General features: G+C 33.9%; 3 protein-coding genes across 3 annotated transcripts; 1 reads left to right on the forward strand and 2 right to left on the reverse strand.

Moving 5' to 3' along the window:
• LOC18594243 (pathogen-related protein) lies at window positions 312-2,439 on the forward strand. Its single transcript, XM_018124072.1, has 4 exons — window positions 312-550; window positions 653-785; window positions 911-1,209; window positions 2,126-2,439. Exons 1-4 carry the CDS (start codon window positions 419-421, stop codon window positions 2,285-2,287), a joined length of 726 nt encoding a protein of 241 aa, XP_017979561.1. The 5' UTR covers window positions 312-418; the 3' UTR covers window positions 2,288-2,439.
• Window positions 2,954-12,520, reverse strand: LOC18594244 (anaphase-promoting complex subunit 6). The gene is made up of 16 exons (XM_007021744.2): window positions 12,130-12,520; window positions 11,609-11,743; window positions 10,557-10,630; window positions 9,858-9,897; window positions 9,430-9,475; window positions 9,123-9,202; window positions 8,770-8,951; window positions 8,508-8,633; window positions 8,324-8,398; window positions 7,468-7,593; window positions 7,036-7,105; window positions 5,994-6,076; window positions 5,378-5,491; window positions 3,802-3,901; window positions 3,450-3,485; window positions 2,954-3,206 (listed from the first exon to the last, which is right to left on the reverse strand). The coding sequence occupies exons 1-16, from the start codon at window positions 12,373-12,375 to the stop codon at window positions 3,102-3,104; spliced, it is 1,638 nt and encodes a 545-aa protein (XP_007021806.2). The 5' UTR covers window positions 12,376-12,520; the 3' UTR covers window positions 2,954-3,101.
• LOC18594245 (thioredoxin-like protein 4B) lies at window positions 12,744-15,729 on the reverse strand. Its single transcript, XM_007021749.2, has 3 exons — window positions 15,382-15,729; window positions 14,985-15,051; window positions 12,744-13,264 (listed from the first exon to the last, which is right to left on the reverse strand). The coding sequence occupies exons 1-3, from the start codon at window positions 15,669-15,671 to the stop codon at window positions 13,166-13,168; spliced, it is 456 nt and encodes a 151-aa protein (XP_007021811.2). The 5' UTR covers window positions 15,672-15,729; the 3' UTR covers window positions 12,744-13,165.

Here is an 18,517-nt window from a genome sequence, read left to right on the forward strand (position 1 = left end):
TTTATATAAAGAGAAAGATAGATACTAATTTCTTTATTATTTTTCAGATATGGACTCGTGATATATTTTTAATAATTGATATTAAATTATGTGATGAAAATAATTTATTCTCATTTATGAAACTCACTTGTAATAAAAATTTATGTTCTAACCGTTACAATGTCTCCTTTCCCTTGAAGTCTCGACATTGAACATGTGGGTGCTATAGGCTCCACAAGAATCTGACACTTGAACTAGTTATTTATCCTTAGGGTTTGTGGGTCCAAATTGGAAAATACATAGAGGCAAGGTGTAGGGAAATCTTCCATTCTCAAAATTTAACCTTGGGTATATTTAACCATGATGTTGCCCATATTCTTCTATAAAAGCTGACCACCAAGTTGCTGTTCTTCAATTGCAAATTTGTCAAGACTTTAGCATGGCTTCTGTGCCAGGAAGAGATAAGTACAGGTCTTTCCTGCATGATGAAGCAGATAGTGTTCAATGGCGACATGGTGGCCCTCCAACATATGATGCAGTGAATCAGCTCTTTGAAGAAGGCCGAACCAAGGTGCCCTGGATTAGCTACTCCTTTTTCATATTTTTGTGAATTTTTATTCCTTGATTTTAAATTTCTGAACGTTATTGTAAAACTTGGTGTATGTCTATGCAGGAATGGCCAGAAGGATCACTTGAAGAAACAGTGCAAAACGCTATCAAGACATGGGAGATGGAAATCTCCCACAAGGTTCGCTTGCAAGACATCAAGTCCATCAACCCTGAAAAATTCAAGCTCATCGTTAATGGTATGATCCCAACTTGTGAAAAGATATCACCAAAAGTATATGATTATTGATGGTATTTTCATGATTGGTCTCGACTTGTATGTCGTTGAATTTGTTGTTAATACTTGTTAACATGGGGATTGCAGGGAGAGAAGGATTAACAGGAGAAGAGACTCTAAAGCTAGGGACCTACAATGCACTGTTGAAGAATTCTCTACCAAAGGAGTTTCAATACTACAAAGTGGATGAAGAAACGTTTGAATCATCTCATGAAGTCTTCCGTTCAGCTTTTCCTCGTGGATTTGCATGGGAAGTCATCAGTGTTTACTCAGGACCTCCTCTGATTGCTTTCAAGTTCAGGCACTGGGGTATCTTCCAGGGTCCTTTTAAAGGACATGCCCCCACGGGGGAGAAGGTTGAATTCTTTGGCCTGGGAACTCTCAAGGTAACATGTTCCTCCCTTCTTTAGTTTTCCTTGGAAAAACAGAACAAAAGAAGAAAAAAGCCCTGGATTGTCTTCTTGGTATGATTATTAACTTGAATATCTATATATGTGGAGAAGTAGGTGGTGCCTATCAGTGCCCCATTGTTGGACCAGTTATTAATTGAAATTCATGGTATTGGTTGGTCCCTTAAGAAAAGTTTCAAGCTAGAAAGGATTATACAATATAGAACGTTTACCTGCTCCTTACTTTTTCTTACAGTAAGCATTAAATTTGATCTTATCTTATCTTTCACCACAAAAAGAAACATGCTTGAATCAAAATTAAAATAAAATTGGCTTGAATTAAATCACAAACACACAAAAACTTGCTCAAATCTCTTTCAACTCTTGATTGTTAAAATTTTAGATACAGATATAACTAAATTTGGAACTTGGGTTCTGTTTTTTGGGTTTTAAGGATGAGCTTGAAAGCACATAGAAGGCATCTATTGGCCTTTATTAATAAATAATAAGCAAAAGGTAGAATAGCTAATGGGAACATTTTGGTTTGACCTGGCTAGCAACAAACATTTTAATGTGATCCAATAACAGAAGGTTAACCATAGACTTTTTGAGACATTGTGACTTTTCTTTTTTTTCTCTTTTTCATGTAATAGCAAAAAATAGATTATCTTGTCACAAGAAAATGACATTTTTTAATGAAGAAGAACTCTTAACTATATTTAATTATATGCACCGAGTTAAGAGAACAACAAATAGCTTCAATCGTTTCTTCTTAATTTTTATTTTTTTTATTATTATACGTATAAAACTTAATATATATAATAAAATTATTTTTATAATTACTTTTTAACTATTTTTATGTAAAGTTCTGAGTTCGTCAGTGATTATATGCTAATGAAATCCCTTTTCACAGGTTGATGAATCTCTTAAGGTAGAAGATGTTGAGATTTATTATGACCCTGGAGAGCTATTTGCTGGCCTACTCAAAGGTCCACCAATCTCAGAATCACAAACAGGCGATGAAGACATTGCTCAATGTTCAGCAAAAACTCATGGTTGCCCTTTCCAGAAGTGAATATACACATGCACTTGGAATAGCTTCCCATGTGCCTCAATTTGTGCTTAATGTAACCGCTTACATGCAACCACCTAGCCCAATAAAGATGAACCTTTATCTATTTTGAGTGCCATCCTATTTATATTTGCTGTAAGAAAGCAATTAAATTATTCCAACTTTTTTCTTTCCTTTTAATTACTTCTTATATAGAAAGGGATCACCAATCTCTAAAATCACAAAAAGTTGACATTACTAAATAGATGGCCTCAATTTTTGTTTCTAAAATGGAAAAAGAACATCAACATGAGCTTTTTCTTTTTTTTTTTTTTCTATTTGGAGAATTATAATTGAAATAGAGAAATTACTCCAATCTTTAAATTAAGAGTAAAGAAATATAGGGATCAAATGCATCCTTCACTAAGTAGCACCACATAGGCATAATATTGCTTGTAAACTCGGTTGATGAGCCATGAGGGCACTGAAATGTGCTATATGGCCACCGGAATTAATTGGTAGTTTTCTTTGGAAATAGGTAAGTTGGCAAGAAATCAACAAGCAATGTACCATTAAATTCCCCTTTTTCCAACAAAAATCTTTTGGTAAAAGGTCATATAGGTTTGAATATTTCTAACTTCTAAGTACTCTTAGGCACCTCAAAAATAAATATCTAAAACATGCAAAGAGTAAAGAGTAAATACTGCCTGATACTGGATACAAGAGAAAAACACCACATAGATTAATGTGCTTTATCATTATATGCAGTGTCAACGTTGCATTTCATATTACAACAATACAAAGAATATTACAAAAATGACACGAAACTTTAACCTTTTCAGCAGAAATCAATTTTTGGGTCTATGCCCTGTCGACATTCGTCTACAAGAGCCACATTTAACATTTCGGTGCAAAATGGATCATCTGGTTTCAGCCATAAAGCCTGTTTCGAAGACAAGTGGGAAGATCAAATTTAGACATTTGGGGCAAAAAAAGATAGCATCGAACCTGTACTTCAGCTATCCTACAACTATAACATCTTATGTCAATCAAGAAAATAATCAATACATTTGCTAAAATGCATAATATGCCAAACATTGTTGACCCAAGCTAAAAGCAGGTGAAGTGTGGAGATGGAGAACACACATTACATAAAAGCTATGAAAGTAGATTCTTGATTACTGACCTTATGATAGTATGTAATTGCAGCGGTAAAATTACCCTGTTAACAAAATCAATGTAAGTCCCAAAGCAAGTAATCAGCTTACAACTAATTCAAAAAAACATTTTCATGTACAATCTAGAAAAGCCAGCATAGTGGAATATTCAATCTTGATGAATTAGTTACGAAGTATAACAACTTTAAGTTAGGGTCCATTTGATTGATGCTTTTCTTATTTTCCTACTGTTTTCTGTTCATTTTTTATGTTTTGCCTTTTACTTTTTATTCAATTTTTGTAAAAAGAAAGAGAAATAGCAAAAACGTTAACCAAACGGAACCTTAGTGAGTGTTAGGGGCAGAAAAGGGCTTAACTGACCTGCAAATGGTATGTGTAGGCAAGACCTGCATAAGTGCTCAAGCTTTTGGTCGATAACGTAAGTGCTTTCTCATAGAATGAGATTGCTTCATGGTACATCCTGATATACAATGGGCTCATATAATTAGTGTCAAAAGGTTGCAAATTAATACCACCAAAATCAGATTGTAAAAATCAATATAAAGAAATGCCATTCTCCTTGTTAAATACAAACTATGACATATAGTGACATCGGATAAATCAAAATCAACTGGGAATTGCAAATTCTCTTTGAATCTACCATAACCCAGCAGATGGAGTTCAAAGCTTGAGACATACTATCTAAAAATATAAAGGAAAACTAAAAATATTGGAACATTAAGCCAACAATATATAAATATCTGAGCTTCTCAAACGCAAGCATTAGCATTAAACACATTCTTTCCTTTGCCGGGGTCACTGCTGAACCTTTAATGCTCTTGTAAATGAATGCCAATGTTGCATAGACAGAAATTAAAGAAATTAGTAAGTCTTAATGCTCCTATAAATTCAGCATGCTATATTAATATTATGACAAAAATTTTGTTAAGTTATTTGAAGGAACTTTCTGTATCCAGAATAAGGTAATACATATGTGGGACTTGGCACTAATAGGCATTTCTGATGTAGAATAAGTAAAGGAAAGAGATAGAAAATAGACCGATAGAAAATTGATGAAAAATCAAAAATAGACAGAAGCAACTAGGGAGGAACAGAGGAAATCGGGGGAGAAACAGAATACTAAAAGTGAAAACCAGAAAGAATCAATGAAGGGACAAAATCATAATACTCAATATCTCAAATTCTCGAATATTCATCAGCCAAAACCTAATTGAAACTAAAATGACAATAGCATTTATAACTTAACTCAAAACCCTAATAAAAAACATATACCAAATATACCCCTAAAACCCTAATACTTGAAAAAGAGATAACATACTAACATTATAAAATATCCTAAATAATCTAAAATAACTAAACATAAGTCAAGATTACAATCAAATCTGTAAAACATAAAATAGAGCCCTAGATAACATAATCCCTCAACTAGCATATTTCCATCCTCCATCAATTTCAATTTTAGGTATCTGGAGTACTTAATGATAAGAATATTTGTGACCCTGCTCAAAATGTTTTTTTTTTAACTCCTTCCAATAAATTGCAGTAGATACATACTTGTAATACAGAGGAGACACCAAGGCCAAAAAATAAAAAATAAAAATAGATACTCATGTATGCTATGTTCATAAGAGCAATGCCCATCCACAAGAATATGCCTGGCATATCAGGCCAAAACCTTCCTATTTCCTCACTGTTATTGCAAACACTGCCATTATTCTACAAACTACTTCGAGAATTTTCCTTATTATATCATGCCAAGAATAACATGCTATCATGCATTGACAATGTAATCAAACTTACTACTAAAAATGCATTTGCTGGTTACATTTATTTTCACTTCAGGGTTTTGAAGAAAGCACCAACATCATTGTGGAGTTAATAGAGAAAAAGAAAGTGGAAGTATAGCATAACATTTCAAAAAATTAAAATGACATACTTAAGTTTCCTGTAAGCATGGGCAAGATTAACCACCGTGGGTTCCCACATTTCACTTATTGGGGCTGGAATAAGAGCCAATGTTTTCTCAAACCACCAGACAGCTTTGTTATACCTGAAAGTTTTTCAAAAGGAAAATGCTATTTTAAACAATTAACACAAGATACGTAACTTAAAAGAACTTTAACAAGGGAAACTTCAAAAGGAATATAAACATATGCTACATGACAGACATGGGTACAATGAAATCCTTAGCAATAAAAGGTATACAATGAAAGGATAATCTAAAGCATGATAATATCTTGTATGTGTAATTTGAGAGCACAACCGCATACTAGGAATACAAGTTACAGAGAATGGTGTTTAAAGAAGCCTTCTAGTTAAACTACCCATCTAGTGATAACAGTTCAATTGGGGAAAAAATTACTGTACGTTTAAGATTGTTCCTAATTTTCATTTTCAAAGATATCAGTCTCAATATAATTAATTTATTAGCATGCTTCAGGAAGTTCAATTCAACAACCCATCTTCAGCAAAAGATTTCAATGAAATGTTCAGAACATAAAATGTTGACCATCAGAGGAAAAAATATATAATAAGGTGCAATCACTCCTTACTCTTTCATATGATATGCAACAACTCCAAGCTCATTATATACAAGTGGATCTGAAGGGCAAATTGCCTTTGCCTGCATAATAAACTGAAAACAAATGCCCTTATCAAAATTTTTTACCATGCCAGGAAATTTTTTTTATTTCTGAAGGCTTATATAGAACAAAAAAATTGCAATGAGAAATAGAGACAAAGGAGATGATTGTTACAGAAGCAAAGAAAAACTCAGCAGTACAACACATTCCACCACACAAAAACAAAGAAATAGAATGATGAACAAATTACAGATGACTTTTGTTCTTTCACCTTGTCAACCAACAATGAATAGCATTAGCAACAAACAATAGACTCCACCATTTCTACTGATTTTAAAAATGGAGAGAATCTCATTCTCCTTGTACATGGGCTAGGAGGGAAAGCTGCTTCCACTTCCAAAACTTATTCTTGAAAATCCCAGCATGATTTTCAGGCATTTTATAATTCTATGCTACAGAGCTATAAGTGCAATCTCCCTTAACATAGGGGAAAATGACAAAATACATGCAATCAAGAAAGAGGGCAATCTCAGGTAATTGAAATGCCCTCAATATTACTAAGGACAATATCATAATCTATATGCAAACATTATAATACAAAAAGCATTCATTTACTGATTTGTAGCCTCTATGTATGTGGTTATTCAAAATGGAACAGAATAGGCCTCCCCAACATTAGGACTTTATATTTCTAAGCCCACCTCCATTAGTTTGCCATATGTCTACTCTTGACATACAACCCATCTAAAATAACATTTCTATAAATTATCTCCCAGAATAATTTAACAGTAACCAGCTCTTATAAGTGTTAAATTTTTCTGTCTAGGAAAAACCTTAAGATATCTAGAAAGTCTTCAAGAGTCTATAATGGCCCTCATACACAACTAATACTAGGAAGTTTGTAGTCCACAAAGTAGTCATTCTTGATAAACACAAGCAATGACGATTCTTTGACCCCCACTAAACTCAGCCAAAAATGATAATCTGCCTAACGTTATAAGAGAACAATAACCTGCTCAGCAAGCTTGAAGCTGTGAGTCCGCATGTACTCCATTCCAATGTATAAAGTTGGTAAATGGCACCTGGAATAACAGAATATCAAGATTCAACCTGTAAAAGGACAATCCATAAATAATAAGAGGACTTTGACTACGCTTACATAAATGACATATTAAATGGACACTATGGATGACAACATCCCTGTATTAATCAGAGTACAGAAGTTTTTGATCTAAGAGGAGCAATGACTACAGTGGCAGATTGCAAGTTTTAGATACAGGAGCAAAACTAAGGAACTTGCACTCTCCAGTCAACCAGGAAAAGAGAAACATCAAAAGCAGTAATGTCAACAGACCATTGAACAAATATTAGGAAACATCTGGAAACAAATAACTAGAAGATTTTAAACTGTTGAAAGAGCCAAATAGAAACTAATATAAGTTACCCCGGAAACAGGCGAGCAGCAGTCCTATAAGCTGACATTGCTTGATCACCCTCTTCTCGAACAGCATATGCATTTCCAAACCCTATCCATGCAGGAGGAAACGTTCCATCTAAACTTGTAGCCTTGCTGCAGAGTGGAGTGAAACCAGTCAACTCAATTGATCAGGGAGCCTAATAAGATCAGAATTTAAATACTTTTTACAAGTGGAACAGACAAATGTTGATCTTAAACACAAACTCCGTTCCAAATTAAATGTCCATCTTACTATTTTAAAATGTTTCAAAATAGCATCCACTTCCCAAAATAGAAAACATTTTCCAGCATTGCTTTTCATTGAAATACTAACTTTAGGAGGGATCCTCTAGCTTTTATGTTACTTCAAGAGTAGAATTTGCAAAAGAACCAAATACCCCATTCCTAAAACTTTATACCATTTGGAAAGTGGACATTCAATTTGGAACAGAGGGAGAAACCCTTATTGAAATTGAACTAGCAATCTCCAAGAAGCACATGACAAATACCAACCAAGACAGATGGAAAAGAACAATGGAGAAAAGCTAACAGAACATTACCAAAATAACCAATGCCCAACTCATGATACCATTTATCCTTGAATAATAAATTACAAACAAAAAAGATTTCTACATTAACTCATAAAGCCACACAATATTAAAGTCTTTTGAAGCATGCATAAGCATCTTTTGAAGTTTATTTTGATAGGTTGATTTCTTTCTACGAAATGGACAATATAGTTAGTATAGAACAAGGCAACATGCTATAACATCAATATCAATAAACCTTACTTAGTCATCCTTTACATAGGTATATGCACATACTAGTATTGTGAAATATTTACCTGAAATAACGGCGTGATTGATCATATTTCTTGATACAATAGTAGTAACAGCCAACAGCAAACCATGACAAAGCCCTATAAAATAAAATGAAGTACTAATCAGTGAACAACTTAATACAATATTGAAAGTCATCATAACAGATATGAACAGGAAGATACATGCTAAAGTAAAACTCTGTCTCACTTTTGAGGGTAATCTTTTACTAGATTGCATGCCATAAGATAAAGCTCATTTGAATGACCAAGCTCCATTGCCGCTGCTAAATGCACCAGGGTACATTTCAAGTGGAAAGGATCCTTTTCAAGCAATCTGTAAAGCTAAACACTTTGATGATATAAAGCATCCTAGATACCGTCCAGAATCATTTCAGCTTGTATAACAAAAAAAAAAACTGAAATAAAAAACAAAACAGAATTAGAGAAAACCAAAAGGAGTTCTAACTTACGTAGAAGTTAGCTCAAAGCATTTTTGGTATTCTCCACATTGATGGTAGTATTCAGCTTTGCATGCCAAGAGATCGGTGTTATCTTTCAAAGTACACATCAAAGATTGGCTAGAAGGGTTACTTTTAGAACTTTCCTTCTCAAGTTCTTTGAATTTGGCTTCTACAACATTTTCTTTGTCATACTGCATGATATGAGAGAGTAGCAGTTAGGTAGAGAAGAGTGAGTTAGCATAAGATAGACCAAAGAAAAAAAATTAAAAAGATAATTGCAGACAAAACAAACAAATGAACAAGTAACAAAGGGTATAAGAAATATTTATATTTCAACAGAACAAATTCAGGTTGCTCATTGCCTTTTTTATCAAGCAAGAGTAGAAAGAAGAGAGCCATCCATCTTCAGCACCAAATTGCAAAGATGAAAGTAGACTAGTTTCTGCAATCCAATAACAAAACCGAAAGTTAAACGTATTACTTCATCAAAACCAAAACAACATTTATCCTGAACAATGTGAAAGTGACTAATGGATATGAATTTAATGCAAAACTAAGAACCTAAATTTGGGAGAATTAAGAGCAAGTATCAAGTTTCAAGGAGTCATTTTTATTCAATTGTTGATGACCAGAAAAGAACCAAACAATATCATAGTTAAAACATCATACCTTCCTCACAAGTAAGCATGTGATTTTCAATAAGACACTCCAAAGCCTGAAAAATAACAAAAAACACAATCACGAAATATATCATAGGGAATGAACAATTACATCATAAAAAATGACTATATCATTATTCTGATTAAAACTATATTTACAGAAGTTATCAATATAACTTTTATAAAGAAATTAACTTCAGAGAACTAAAGGGAAAAAATTGATAATAAATAACTCAGATTCCAAAAGGTTTATCACCAATGAAATTTTTAAAATGAGCATTTATACTGTCAGAAATGTGAAATTGGCACTTTCTGCAACCCTGGATATCATGAAGCCCAAGGGAGATATTTTGTTTGCAAAAGGCCACATAGCGCACCCACAAGACACAATTGGGCATTCAAACAGCTATAACAACTATTATAACTTTCCATAAATACCTCATAACATAAAGGATCAGCTTTGATAGCAGCTTTGTACCTGAAATCAGCATGTTCAAGCAGATCATCTATTAAGGTTTTTTCAACCAATATAGACATATTCATTTCAACAAAACCAAGAGAACTGAGACAAAGATCTTTACATAGATACAGGGGAACTAAAAGAAACAGAGCATGAGTTTAGGCAGAACAAAATGTAAAATTATACTAAAAATAGCTCCGATCTACTACCATAGCATAAAAACTTGGAAGAGAAAGGTACTTAGAAGATCATCATTTCATTTTTAAAACAGTGATTCCAAAGATTAAAAAGGAAAAAATTGAAAATAAAAGAACAAAAGAGAAATGACCCAGGAAGATAGTAGTCCAAAATAAGGACTAAATCTACAATCCAGTAACAAAGGGGATAACAAATTCTAGGAGACATTATCTAGAACAAGTTTCCAGGTCCAAGCATTTTTTTTACCCCCTATTCTTGTGCACGCAAGAGTTCAACTAACTCTAAAATTGCAAAAATAGAAAAATTCCCTCCAGTTATTAATATTCCTCAATCTTTTCTTTCTTAATAAAATGAGCACAAAGCACACATGAATAAACAATGATTTTGTCTGTGTGTGTGTGAGTGGTTGGGGGTGGGGGGGGGGGGGGGGAGGGTGGAGAGAGGGGGGGGTCGTTCTTTTTCTAGAATCATGTACTAACCACTGTCGAGCCTGAGCACGATTTTCCAATGCTTCATATGCCTTGCCTCTTAGAAAGAATATTGCTGAAGAAATCTGTTAGAATGTATTAGTCATGCTCCTACACTACAAAACCTTGCACTTTTATAGCAAGAGAAATATCCCTGACTATCTAGAGAGGTCATGCATCTCATATCATCCCAAAATTAACAAAACTAATAAAATAGAGATTTTCATGAGCTTCAACATCATTATATGGATAAAGTACTGGCTACTATAGCAAAACAAATAAACTGGCAGCATAAAATGGAACTCTTCAATGGACAATCAAACAGAAAGAGAACACATTAAAACACTGCGCATTACATCATTCAATTTAATCTTGAGCTAGTTAATTTCAGAAAAAGAAAAACCATAAATTGTAGCCAACTACTCCAAGAGTTCTACAAGAATCCCCGGTCACTGTCTGCTCAAAATAGGGCTGCAGGTTCTTTCTAATCACATGCGAGATTCTGTCCAGTTAAACAAATATTAAACTTGATCCATTGAGTCTTTAACTTGATAGGTAGGCCTTTAAATTGATTTTACAGATTAAAACAATTCAACGAAAAACCTAAATTAAATTATACCATTGTCCATTGTGGAGTTTTCTGATGAAAATCAAAGCAAGGACGGTGGAAGATCAAAAACTATATGCACCATGCTGTCTCCAGGCATAAAAGGAAACTAAAGAGATAGTTTTGGAAACATTAGAACTAATTCAATCCCCCTCTGGCTCTGCCTTATAAAATACTATTAACCAATCAAATTTAAACCAAACTTAGTTATTTTCTGAACTGATTCTTTTGCTGAAAAAAGTTAAAATACTAAAAAGAGACTAAAACCGACTCCACAACAACCAAACTGGCCACGTTTTAAAGGCTCCTGAACAACCCACCAGAAACCCAAAAGAAAGTATTCCTACATTAATATGAAGATGTTTGAAGCACAAATTGACAACCAAACAGAACAGAAATGCCACTACATTTGCAGATGTAAAGTAACACCAAAAAGAAATCAAATAAGATCTTTTACATTGATTTCACGATCTTCCCCATCTTTGTCTAAGTACATGGCACTGTTATCCTTTGCATCATAAACATTCCCATGTTCATCAAACTTCTCATCACCAAGCATCAAAAGACACTGATCCCACTCCTTGAGCTCCTCCTGATCAAATAAGTTCATTCAAAAAATATTTTTTATAAAAAAAAAAACTTTAATCAAGAACTCTAAACCCTCAATCAAACTTTTCTGACAAAAGAAACTTTTCTAAACCCTCATTCAAAGTTTTCTAAAAAAAAGAAAAACAAAATCGTTATCGAATAGGGGCAGGTGATCATCTAATAAAATTTATTAAACTATTATTTGAAAAAAGAAAAAAAAACCCTAAATCATCAACCAAAAAAAAAAAAGAAAAACTTCAATTACTAAAACGAAGCAAAGAATAATTTTAGTAAACGAAACAAGGCAGAGAGTGATATTAATATCTTAACAAGGTAGAGAGTGATATTAATTAAAGAAATGTTAGTTTTAGTGTAATTGAAAGAATTTACGAGGCACTTGGCAGCGAGGTAGCGGAAACGGAGATCGCGGAAGACGATTTTTGAGGCGTTGAGGAGATGGAAGGCGCGACGAAAGTGGCGACCGAGGAAGAGGGCTTGAGCTTGCATGTAGACGTCGGCGGGGTCATTGGTGATGGCGGCGACTTTGTCAGCGAAGAAAATGGCGGAGGAATATAGATGCTTGCTGACGCAGTCTCGGACTACACCGCGGAGTTTCTCGATTTCTTCTTCTCTCATTGTTTACAAAAAAGAAAATGAAGGATTTTTTCTTTTTCCTTTTCTGGAGAATTTTGCAGGGATTTTTTCAGAGGGGGACAGTGGAAAAGGAGTGAGAGGAGGAAATGAGCGGGAGTTTGGATTCTGTTGAATTTTTTGTGTCTTGTTGGCCCAAACGACCGGTGGGCTGGACTCAACTCTAGTGTATGAATATAACCTTTACCGTGACTCGAGAAAAAAGCCATGGAAATTTGAGTTTGTGTAAACTTTCTGTGCCGGTTATTCCATTCTCATATGGTTCCAGTTTCAGATTATCATTAACTTCTTCCTAAACATGAATACTTACTGAAAATGCTGAGAGAGAGAGAGAGAGGGGTGACAAACTAATGTGTATAAAGACTTGCAGCACAAGGGGACTGATCAGCTATTCACAGATATAGATGAAATTTCACATTAGATGATGGAGCAGCGTAACTGTACAAAAGTTTGAATTCACCGGATACAAGTCAATGACATTTCTGGAATAGAACTTCAGCTAAGCAATACAGAACTATTGAGACAGGAGAATTATCTTCTTTTCATTACATTTAATGTTGACTTTGCTTCTTTGCTTGAATCAAGCTTTTGGTGGTGCCTAATGAGTTTCTTTTAACTGATACCTTCCTCTCTGGGTGAAGCATTACATTCCGATTCCCTCATTTGAATAATTACTGAAATGATTCTTCAGTGGGATCAATGGTATTCACCAAACTAGGGTGCAATACTTCAGGTAAACAACTGGTCAAATGATTCATGTCAAGACCCAAAAAGGTTACATATCCTTGTATAGCAGTTGATATTTCGGTATTCGCTCTGGAGGTAGGGGGCAATTAACAATCATCTTGCCTTTCATGGCTCCCCTAAATATTGCCTGCAAGGTTGGAGACTGAAGATTAGCTCAAAGCCGCAAAATTAATGCAAATGTGAAGTGAATCCATCAGGAGCATAAACTTTATTACCAACAGTCATTTTATAACTATAAATTTAAAGAACTTTTGTAGCAAAAGCAAACCCAGGACAACTACTATGGAGAAAAGATGGGAAAAAATTGCTTAGCACATAGAATACAGTTCACAAAGAGAAAGCCTACTCTGGCAACAGGGCAGGGTGGGGCAGATTTTTGCCTGCCCGGTCCCTGACCTGATCATCTACTATCACTATCTGAACCTGCCCCAGCCTGACTTGGATTTATTATTGAAGAAACCCGCCCCCGCCCCATCGGGAGAACTAAAACCCAGACTTCAACCCACCCCGGCCCACCTCTCTCTGTCATCAACTAGTTTTCATTTTTATATCAACAATTGGCCAACAAATAAAATAAAGGCATAACAGCAACAAATCAGAACAAAAAAGTCTAATATGAGTTAACAAAAATATCCAAAAATAAAAACAAAAGATCAGAAGCAAAACCCTAAACAAAAATTAGTTTACATCAAACATTTGTTAACCAAAACATTTTCTAGAAAAATTCAGTAACAAAAAAATCTGAAGAAAATACGTTTGCATCAAGCATCAGTCAATAACAGAACTTAGAAACTAGAAAAATAAAAAGATTAGAATCCAGATCTGAACAAGAAGAGAGAGAGAGGAGAAGATCTAGGCATAGTAGATCCCTGTCAGGAACCATCAAATACACCGTAAGTTCTATAGCCCACATAGCCTGACTTCTCAAATTCACAAACAAGATATATTGAACTTCCCTAAATTTTATGCAAGATGCCAAGTTCAATGTTGCAAATCTGTATCCATTCCTATTTCTGAATATTAGAGCCAAGAAAGTGAAAAATGCCATACATAAGTGTATAATTCAAACCATGCAAACAGTGTCATACTTAAGCACGTGGTACAAAACAAACTGTTCTCCATCCAATGATAATGAACAACAGTGTCATACTGTGTATACCAAAGATATACTAATCATTTGAGAAGAAATCAAAATGATCTCTTCTATATTTTACTCAACAATTCCCTTATTTTCCTCCTAAAATCATCCAGATGAACATAGCTCATTTCTAGAGAACCAGGTACATAGAAAGTCATAGCTTTGTTAAAACTGAATTCCACCCACTACTCTACCTCTGCAAGCAACATAGACAACAATATGATGAATGGATAATCATGCAACAACAGGTAAATAGTCTTACTTGACACCTTTATACTCAACAAATCTAAACAACAAAGTAAGGATAAAATTAAAAACAAAAATGGAAAAAGGCATTCATCTCAATGTGTTAAAGGAAGCATTGCCCATATTCTCAAAAGCTATGGTTTATTGATCCTCCCAATGATGCAACTTTATTGAGATATACACTCTAGTATTAGAATCAAACGAGGATCAAACCTGACATTCCAATATCCAAGAAATTATCGCAAAAGCAGGGTAACAGCTCCAAGGTGTCAAAGGTAACAATTTTCGGATATTGGACCATGTTGGGTGATAAAAGGACTAGGAAGTATCAACTCAGACTAGTAAATTAGTAAAATGAACAAATGGAAACAATAACGTTGGATGAATAAACTACATCACTCATACAGTCAAAGGAATGGGATCATTAACTTAATAAATTATTTAGGCACTAAATACAACATACCTCTACAACATCTATGAAGTCCTGCTTTTCATGAAATGCACCCACCCATTTAGTATGGTCCGCAGTCCTGAATCACAAACAAGAAAAATAAAACAATAGCAACACATTGCAGAAGAAACCTAACATCTTAAATGAAGTCTCTAAATTCTTATTTATTGCAGAATGAAATTTTCTATTTGAAAACAAGAGACATAATTATATAATTTACAAAATAGGAATCCCCAACATAATTGAAATCCCCAAAACATGTGACACAGCTACAACAGTCACTATAATCAGAGGCTTAAAAAATTAAATATTAAATAGCAAAATAGCAAATAAATTCAATTCATTTAACCAAATTAAATTTAAAAAAAAAAAAGAGAAATTCAAACGATAAAGAGCTAAAAATAAATACCCAGAATCCATCTTCATATGATGAGCATTGAAGAAGAAAACAGTGGAAGGAATCAAAGTGATATCGAAATACTTGACGTAAACCTTAACATCCTCAGAATCTATATCGACTAAAGCCACCGTCGCGAATTTGGAAACCTCACGTGCCGTCTTCGCAAGGATGTTGTCGAGTTGGAGACAGACGGCGTCGGCGGCTCGGCCGAAGCGGAGGACGAGGACCTTGTCGATGGTGTCTCGGATGATTGTGTCGACTTCTGTCTTCCTCGTCAGTGTCGGTAATAGGTAACTCATTGTCGTTCTCTTCCTCGACCTCAGACGAACGAGAGTTATTTTTAATTAATTCTTTATTATTTTTATAGTTTCCGCTACGGTGAAAATAGAGCCTTGAATGAACCGGGCCTGGCAAACTTTGGGCCACTACATTTGAATTTGGTCTTTGTAAGCTAACCCAAGCCCATTAATAGGCCCAAATTTATATTATTATATATAAAGTAATTTTTATAGTAGTAATATTCAATAAATGAAATTGTCTAATTTTGAAATGCCTAATTATTGCAGTCGAATATTTAGTTTAGTGATTTGTACATGATTTTTTTAAAAAAATTACATTTTTTTAAATTGAAAAAATATTTGACTACTTATAAAATAACATGTTTAGATTGTTGAAAAATAATAATTTGGTAGACTTATTTGTAATAGTTAATTGTGAAAAATTTTAGTATTCTCTATTTCTATTTCTATTTCAATATTTTTTAATTTAACTTTTATTAAATTTAAAGAAATATAAATTCATTATTATTAACTAATAATTAGAAAACGAGTTAAATCAAGTCATGCTTCAAAATCTTAACTCAATTGTTCTTATCTATTAAAATGATTTCCTAATATAGTTTCTCCCTTTACTATTATGATTTTTATATTTTTGGATTACCCCAAAATGATGTTCTTCTCCATTTTTTAGGAAATTTTTTTTAATTTTTGCAATCTTAATCAATCTTTTTCTGATAATAAAAATCCAAATTCAAATAAAAAACAAAAAATAAATAAATTTTAAAACAAAAAATATTTGAAGTTAAATAAGATGCCTAATTTATTAGGAAGTTATCATGAACAACAAAATCTATTGGTCCATAGACAAGCATCTAAAACAGCAAAACAAAAGCATCATAATCTCAAAAAGGAAGCAAAATGTCACAAAGAACAAGTTTGGGAAGCAACCCCATCCCAGTGAAGAAGAACATGCAAGCGTTGGCAGAGGGATGCAGTTCCATAGCTTCATTGAACATTGAAATGAACCAGTAAATAGTTGGAATTTCACCAAAAGTTCAAAATGATGGTGTCCCTCTAGCATGCAACTTTACTGATCTATCCATGGCACTTTACAGGCTAACAAAAAGTTCCAATGATAATGTGTCTATTATATTTGGAACACATCTCCCAATATCCCCAGAAATGGGTCAGATTATTACAGTAAAAAAGACAATGAGAAATGTTGTAAGCTAGCTGACCATGCATGTAGTCCCATTCATCTCAGTTTTCTCAACAGCAAGTAACTTTCAAGATATTCCAATCTGATTCAAAATTCAAAATGGCTTATTCTGAACTTATTGGGCAAGAAAGAATGAAAAACGGTCATCTCAAAACAACCCTTTTATATCCCAACCTTCATTATATTTTCCTTTTTTGCTAAGATGAAAAGACAGTCACTTTACTGGAAAATAATTGCAAAACAAGATCATAGTCAAGTAGCAGGTTATAACAATGAATTCTATCCTAAGAAGCAATGACTGTAAAAGGAATCTTAATCATAAAACTTGCTAATATATTTGGTGATCAGATGACAATTAGGTGTATCATGATTATCCCATGCATGATGTTAAAACCTCTAATGGAATTGTAGTTGATCCAAAGTACTGTTAATCTTCTAATGTATCATTAAAATTTGTGAGCTGGGGGGCTCCCAAGGAACAGATGGTTCTCCAATCTATAAAACAAGATTTCATTGACCCAACCCTTTAGTTTTTTAGGGTACAACCTCAAAATCTTTTTGCAAGCCACCTTCTCATCATGTTCACACCCCCAACATCACCAAATCATACCACTCACTTTCACTGCTACATATTTTCACCTTAGAAACTTCTTCTACTTTTATATATATATATCCACCCATCTCTCTCTTTCTCTTTCTCTTCCTCTCAGCTGCATTTCTTCATGGCCATCTCTGAGTCATCTTCCTCACCAGGGAGTTCATCTTTAACCAGCCCTAGTATCCAGATGGTTTCGAAAACGGTGTCCGAAAGGCTTCTTGGCAAATTCTTTGATGCATCTCAATATGACTTTGATTATGAGCAGAGTGGTCTGTGGTCTCCTCCAGTCAGGAGAAGTGTGTTCTTGACCTCCCCTGGTAATATTTGCTCTGAAGATGAATTCTTCTCCAAACTCAAAAAAGCAAAGAAGGCTTGCAGATGGCGCTTGCGCATTGCCTGCTTCAATGTATGCACATTGCTTTTCCCCTTAATTTGGCAACTCAATATACATCTAATACACATTTTTCTTTTTAATTACATCTTTATATTTATCAATCTTTCCTAGCTATTAATTACTGCATAACAATCAACTCAAGCAGATGTTTTTGAAAGGGATACATGTTTGCCATATCTTCTTGTTCATTATTTTTTGAAAGGCTAAAGGATTTTCCTAATATTCTGTACCTTTTGTGCCTATTATGGCCATGTGAATATTTGATTTATACCTAAATATCTGCAATTTGATTTAGACCCACTACTTAATTTGTTTCCTTAGTTCATATATATCAGATTCAGCTTTTTCTCAGTAACAATATCAACCAAGTTTTATTTATTTATTGCCATAGATCAGCATGATCATAATCATAACTATAGCATCATCTAGAATAAATTTATGATTTCATTGTATGTATAAACTCGAAACCTCAACCCTTCATGAACTGATACTGGGATGCTTTTTGCTTGTTAATTTTGCAGGCCCTTTGGTGCTCTTGAAGTAAATCTTGTGTTTGCCACTTGTCTTTAACATTTCCCCTTCAAGAAAGGCATGTTTTGTCTCAAATTAGAATACCCATGCTCTAAAGATCTAAGACATACCATATTTCCAACTTC

The sequence above is a fragment of the Theobroma cacao genome, chromosome 7, assembly GCF_000208745.1.
Source record: "Theobroma cacao cultivar B97-61/B2 chromosome 7, Criollo_cocoa_genome_V2, whole genome shotgun sequence".
In the NCBI taxonomy this organism is placed as follows: Eukaryota; Viridiplantae; Streptophyta; class Magnoliopsida; order Malvales; family Malvaceae; genus Theobroma; species Theobroma cacao.